Source organism: Bombus vancouverensis, chromosome 11 (assembly GCF_051014615.1).
Source record: "Bombus vancouverensis nearcticus chromosome 11, iyBomVanc1_principal, whole genome shotgun sequence".
NCBI classification, from domain to species: domain Eukaryota; kingdom Metazoa; phylum Arthropoda; class Insecta; order Hymenoptera; family Apidae; genus Bombus; species Bombus vancouverensis.
The window spans coordinates 10,916,441-10,923,902 of record NC_134921.1 but is presented as its reverse complement, the minus strand read 5'-3'; the positions used below and the strand labels follow the sequence as shown (position 1 = coordinate 10,923,902).

The window sequence follows — 7,462 nt, the reverse complement described above, 5'->3', positions numbered from 1 at the left end:
CTCTCGTGACCATAAAGGTTTTGTTGCAGCCGGATCGCCGTCGAGTCGAACGGTAAATCAAGATGGTTGCTTTACGTAATGGAGTTGCACCGGCCACATCTTAATTAGGAAAAATCTGGAAGCACATCCGTTTCCAGCTCGCCGATGTTAGGTGGAGTTAAGGCGCCCATTGCATTCTCATTAACCGTCTGCTTTTGAATACATTCTATACACCGCACAGCGAATCGCTCGTTACACTATTTATCTTGAGCCTCTGTTTCGTAGAAAACAGACTCGTGGTCGTAATAACACGACCACATGCGTGATACCTGTTGTGGAATCTATCAGCTACCTTTTCAACGCTATGAAAAATATGCTATTAAACGTTGTTCGTTCAACACTCTCCCTTGAAATATCATTATCGGGCTACGAATTTTTATGTAATTTCATATTTTTTTTTACGAGTACGTCTATAGAAATGGAATTTAAATACTGATTTATTTCGTTTATTATTCCGCTTTGCGTTTTATTTTATATAGTTTTACATGTTACGAGTCGTAGATGCTCTTTTTTTACATTTGACTCTTTCGTAGATCCGTTCTCGAAAAATCTGTGCAAATGGGAGCCACGTAGAAAAGGATATCAAGTGTATATCTCACGACAAGTTTATCACGGTCAGATAAAACAGTAACTTCGTTCCGAGGTAAGGAAAAATTAATAAGTTCGCTAGCATCGATTCACGTACATTCGTACTTATATTCATACCTATAACCACGATGGAGATCGCGATCGTTCATTGTCGAAAATTTTCCGAATTCTTTGCAGGTTAGTCCGATAATCGTGGTCGCTGGTTTTCACCCTACGGGGATGCCAAGATGAACGTTGGTCCAAATTTACGTGAGATATTCAATTACGACTATTAGCCAACTATTTGCGAAACATCGTGATGACTTCCGAGATAGGTGGCGAGGCCTCGTGTCTCCAGCGTCTTCATCAAGAAGTACGAAATACAACAATCCCTTTCTACTTAACCCTTATACCATTTACTGTATTTCCGTGTAGGCTTTTAATTGTTTAGAAACATTTCCAAACAAGATCATCGAATTGAATAACTTCGTCAACGAGTACATGCCGGAATCTGTTAGAAATAATAAATTCAACGAACCTGCGATCGATCGGGAAGTCAAGTGCCAATCTACGCTTTCCACCGCGAAAAATTGCGATCTAAGTAGCATCTCAGACTTCGGCGGTAATTATTAACCCTTAAAGGCTGTCACGGGTGAAAATTCATTTCGATCGAGAAATTAACCAGGTTTAACCAAATGGAATCGAATCTTTTATCGTTGTTCGCGATACTACGCGAAGAGTAAACAACATCGTCGTTTTCGGTGGTATTATTACACGATTGATAGTACTAAAACGAAATTCTCACGGGGTGAAATTTTACTCGTGATAGCCTTTAAGGGTCGATGAAAATACGAGTCACGTGTACGCGCGTAATGGACTTTTGCGCTGATTCCCGCAGTTTCCAGTTACTACTCTCTCTCGATGTGCGATCGCAATCGATCGCGACATGGAATCTGTAAAAGAAAATACTATCGATCGCGAGGTATAACAGGTTGTAACGTACGTCGAAGACCTGGACCGCTTGGACAACTTTTAGCATTTATAGTCAGCAGCTTGGTGACATGTACAAAGAAAATCGTCGTTACTCCGTCACAGTACATCATGGACAACATAATTCCAACATTCTTTCAAAAGTAGGTACAAACGAGAAGTACTAGAAATTAAGCGGAAAGAGCAAACTAAAGGATACTTTTTTTTTTTATAAAGGCGAGAGTTGAAAAACGCACAATGTGGACCGCCGAATTGGAATAGCTCTCTTTCGACTTACGTGACTACGGTAAAAAAAGACACCACGATTATTGGGAAACTTATCGATATCATGAGACCTGCTGTAGTGAAACTCATTAACGACACTACGACCGTAAGGATTCTCATAAATTCCTTGCACTTGCAATTACGCGTTTCCTTTTCTCTCTCTTTCTCTCTCTCTCTCTCTCTCTCTCTCTCTCTGTCTCTTCGATGAAACAAAATGTGTACAAATCTACTTCAGTTGAAACGCTGGCTACAAGCAATTGCTTTGACCGCTACATCGCCTCCGATCGAACTAACGAATGCAACTCGTAACACTGAAACCATCGACTGTTGGGCTTACGAGCTGTTCTTTCATCTCAAGTACCTTCAAGTGAATCGCGGACGACGGACCACCGACAAAGTAATCCTTACAGTTAATTGTAACTCTTGCCTACCTCTGCCGCGATATAGCGAAGAACGCGTTAATTTCGCTTTCGAATCAACGCGATCGTAACAACGATTTTCAATTGCACTTTCAACCTTGTTAATGAAACTCTCGCTGTTCCGTTAGGTAATGGCCGAGGCGGAGTCGAAACCTAACGATGTGATTCACGCTAACTTATGGCACCGATTAGTTCAGCTCCGCGATAATTACATTATTCTGTACGAGACTTTAAAGAACTACGATAAAATTCGCGATCTCGATTCGGAGAAACGGCAAGAATAACAACGTAATGGCCAGTTACAGCGAATGTCGAGCGGAGGAAACACAGATTCGGTTTAATGCATCCACTAATTCCCTTCGGATAAGCGATTTAGACATTTCGCTCTGTATAGTTTTCCAAAGAACATTAATGCAAACTGTACAGCAGGTTTAACTCGAATAGAAGGTCCGTCGGTCGAACCTCTCGCCCGTTTGTTTCGACACGATTCAGCTGACATGGCACGCTATTGTAGCTAACATTTAAACTTCGTGCCAAGGAAGGGAACGCAGGCGCAGGCTACGGAATTTTTACTTCGCCGAGATTGCACCACCCGACCTGCAGTCACCATTCGCTCCATCGACTTTTTTCCACCGAGTAATAGCGTAACCTACTTCGCCAGATAAAACGTCAAACACTTTTTACGACCAAGTAATACTATCGAACGTTAATATCTAGGATCTAGCCCGGCTTGTAGCGAGACCGATATCGGTGCAATTTCGATCGTACAAATTTTAATAGCGATGGATTTCGCAATAGAAACGTTTTTTTTTTTTTTTAGTCGTCGAACAAAGATTGTTTGCGAAACGTATAGGGATACAGAGGATCAGCGTTACGGTGTTTCCAGTGAAACGAGTTTACGAGGAACCAGCCATCGGACGCGATAGAATTATTAATCATTTACCGACAAACGCATGCTGCACGCGTCCATTTATGTTTTGGCGTTCTTCGATCGTTTCGTATTCAACTAACGTGAGCAACACTTGTCATACCATATAGGTTAATATCGTATTTAAAAATCCCTTTCTCGAATTACCATCTTATACATTTTTACGGTGATAAATCGTCATATTATAACGGATGAAACGTAAATGGGGAAATAAAACGTGGCTAGTTGAGGGATATGCAGAATTCAAACACCGAGTCCATTCTTCTATTCCCACGATAAATGCAGCGGCAAATCTTTCTCTGGATAGAGGGAGTGTCAGTGCACATCATGGTAACTGGTATAGTCGTATACAGCTATAGAACGGTATCGCAAAAGAGATTGTGTTGCTTCTAGATATTGTTGAGACGGTATAAAATTCACAAGGAAAGGAATTATATCATAGTCTAACTGGAGCCGATAAAAGATGTTTTAAAACGTTTAAAAAACTACGTTTACCGTACGATATCTCGTAGAGAAACGTTCGGTGCGGATACTTTTGTTCGTCACTGTACTTTTCATCTTCGTGATCGGCTGGTGCTCCTATAATCTAACTACGAATCATTAGACGTGGTGTCATAAAGCAACGCTCATGGACGTTATTACGCCATTAATGTCGAAATGCTGACAGTACCTCACGGTATTAAATTCTTACGACCGTTAAGCAGTTATAAATTGAAATTATTTGTTATTCGTTAAGAAGAGGATGGAATCGGTAATTTGTAAGAACATTTCCTTTCGTTCTCTTTGCTTGCAAATAGAAAATGTCAGGAAGGGAATACATCTAAGAACGGTTTTCCCATTTAAGCCGATGTGTTAGATATCCGTCAGTACATCTAGGCAAAGGTAAGAGCGTTAAACGAGTACCGACCCCAACTAACCTATGATCTTGGTTGATAGTTGATCGGGAGTTAAGCTTCGCTCCATCCATAACAGCTTCGAACGAAATCCCTCGTGTGGCTCCATCGTGCGAACGAACGGTAGTCACGACTCTGATTACGTAGCGTGTAAAACACCAAGGAGCCGTACGAGAGGAAAAATAAGCGGACGGAAAGAGAAGGATCATCGAAGGAACGAGAAAACTAGATAAGAGATAAAACAAAATTTATATCCTACGAGATAAGCTATAATTAAATTCATTTCGATTTGGATTTTTACTTTATTATATTATCTATTAAATATACCTTATATCGGGTTTTTCTTGCAAACGTATAATTATTATATTCCTCGACGTTATAATTTTGTCTAGAAAAAGTTTCGAGGCGTTTGATATTAAAATGAGAACGTACATCGCGAATAGAATCGAAGGGCAAATTTGAAAGATCGGTCGAAGAGGAAGAGAAGCGTCGTTGAATCTAAGGAAAAGCACAAAGATCGTGGTCATGAGATCATAGAGAGACGGGACTACCGAGATCCAGAGGGACCGTTAGAGTTAACGATGAGTTCGCTTCCCTTCTCTCCCTCTTTGCGATCTTTCCGCTTCGCAATTCTACGAGTGGATATATCCGCGATACCGCGGTAGCTCGTGGAGGCGGTTAACAAGACGAACAATCTCTCTAGGAAGACGACAATCGCAACGGGAAAAGACGATTGCATAATTTACTCCGAATTTCGCCATGTTCGATAAAATCCAGTTCCGTACTTTAGGATGAAAAAAGTTTTTTCTATTTTCAACCTGTATACACTGGATTGCTATCGTTCGCAGAAGATCTCCGTGGAAAGGATTCCAACGATCGTTTCTCTCGTTACAACGCGAACTTCGAAGACCGATGCATTCCTTTTTAAGATTTACGGTACGAGATAGAAACAAGTACAAGATAAATCGGTTAAAAAAATTGTTCGTTTCTCGGTTGGACTTGAAACGAGCAAATTGTAAAGTCGAGGGTAAATCATATTCCCGCCGCGAATACGCGGAGGTACTGAGACGTCTCTCGCGTAGTTTGACTAATGTTATTATAGAAAAATGTTATTAATAAATTTTTTTCATTAACGTTTCTTTAAAAATATAGTCTGGTATATAGATCTATCTATAGTCTGGTATTGAATTATCTAATATCAGTGATATAATACTTAAGAACACGATTGCACTTTATCGTTACGATATCAAATCGAACCGTTTATCAGACCTATATATATATATATCAATTAAAACGCACGTATCGCTAAATACACTCAGGTCGTTGTATGCAACATATAATTTTGAACTGTACTATCGTTCTCAGAATGACAAGAATTGAGTGTCTCTGAATGCTGGAACGCTGCTTTAAATCAAGATTTGTGGCACGGTAGAAAGGAAAATGATTTTATAATAATCATCAAAGCTGTACGCTTTATCTGTTGTATCCGTTTTTTACCATCTGGTAAAACAGAATCGTGGGTGTGTTCCATGAGCATGCTACTCGGAAACAATGTGACATTATGGTAAATGACTGGGACCATTGTTGTCAAGGAACGTTTACTACGTATACGTATATTGTTCTATTCCATCCAATATAATCGAGTGTTTCCGAGAGTGGACCAAGTTTTACATTCGGGGCAATGGTAATCGCGAACGAAAAAGACGAATCTCGACCAATGCCTATATTTTCTAAATTGATGATGAAAATCTGTCGACTTTTCTCCGAAGAACGGAATAATTTATAATCCAGGAAAACACGCGTGGATCTAGAATTTCAGTCGAGTATCTAACCACATTCGCGTGTCTTCGTTTACCGCGTTATACGCAAGAGCGGTCACCGAGAGATACGTATAGATTGTCCTCAACGCGCGCCAAACACCCTAACATCGATCCATGAAAATATAAATCAGAGCAGTGCATTCGTCGCTGAGGCTACGACGAGTTTTCTACTCTTACGTAATTCGTGTTTATTGCGCGATCGATTTTACGATCACAAACAATATTATCCGAGTTGATAGAATTTGTGAAATAAAACAAGTATAATTAGAGTAAATATAGATGAGATGGCGCATTTCGGACATCGATATTTCAAACGTAAAAGGGAAAAGCGACGGCTCCATTGCCTTTACACGAGGACCGTATATAAGATAAACGTGATAAATCCATCTTGTTGCAAGAACGAAGGAGAAGACAGCCTGTTACATTTAAAGACAACGAAAGTTCTTACCCTGGTTAAAAAACGAAAGTTCTGTATATTCCTTTGCTGCTCGCGATACCTGAGTTTATGGCTATATCAGGTTCTTAACCTTTTTCCCAGCACCCGAGCGTAAAAAACATCTATAAAGTTAATGGTCGTTTAATGCTCGTTGTTAAATATACACGGATCACGGTACAGGAATTACGCTTAGTTACGAACGATTAGAAAGTTCATTGCAGAAAAATATTGCTCGTGTTACGATTAGATACTACCATTATTATTATTGTTGTTGATGATATTATTATTGTCATCATTATCATCATCATCATCATCGGTATTATTATAGCGGATCTCAGCAGCTATCAAAAAGTTGATGAAGGTATCCATGCGGTAAGCCGCAGAGTACCGTGAGCTCCGACTACTCATTAACAACGTATATCAGTATGTAGTCGTAATGTGACGTGATGCAACCTGAACTTATCGAAACGATGTGTCGTAATCCTAGTCTCATAAAATTTCTTCTGAAAGCCCCGGTTTTTTAAAAATCTCGATCGAAAATTGCTTGCTAGAAAGTAATTTTATCGCGCGGTAAATACTACAACATGACGATTTCGTTCATATTATTTCGATATTCGTTATGTTTTTCTATAGTTCGTTATCTAACGAATGATACGGTTGATGGTAATTATTGTTCTCCGTAAAGCAGCACCAGTATCAAGGCAAGAAACGCATCCCGTTACAAAGATCTCATTAACGTAGTTGGTCTATAGCCGCAGAAGTATTACGATTGAAAACTGGTCATGAAACGCGACACTTTCCACGTTACCAAAGATATTGTGTAACCATGGCTGTATATTTCGCTAAATGTTCATAGAGAATCGAATATCTCGTGATCACGCGGCGGCTTTAGTCCCTGAGCGAGATATGGTTCCTCGTAAGAAATTATAATTCGCGAATCAGCCGCGAATATTGATAAACCGATGTGTTTGACAGTTTTCCATCCCGAGTAAATCCCGAAAACCCCGAAGCCAACGTCGCCTATCTACTGTTTATGGTCTGCCCTCGTCGCAATCTTTTGTCTACACGCTGTCAATGGCTTCAGTGCTTGAGAAAACTAAAAAGAC

The 7,462-nt window shown here is 39.9% G+C and overlaps 1 protein-coding gene across 1 annotated transcript; it reads left to right on the top strand.

Annotated features, from left to right (window-relative positions):
- Positions 1-581: 581 nt before the first annotated feature.
- On the top strand, positions 582-3,624 carry LOC117154734 (uncharacterized). Its single transcript, XM_033329976.2, has 7 exons — positions 582-682; positions 805-979; positions 1,042-1,228; positions 1,505-1,739; positions 1,813-1,966; positions 2,096-2,257; positions 2,408-3,624. The coding sequence occupies exons 2-7, from the start codon at positions 926-928 to the stop codon at positions 2,561-2,563; spliced, it is 948 nt and encodes a 315-aa protein (XP_033185867.2). The 5' UTR covers positions 582-682; positions 805-925; the 3' UTR covers positions 2,564-3,624.
- Positions 3,625-7,462: the final 3,838 nt, after the last annotated feature.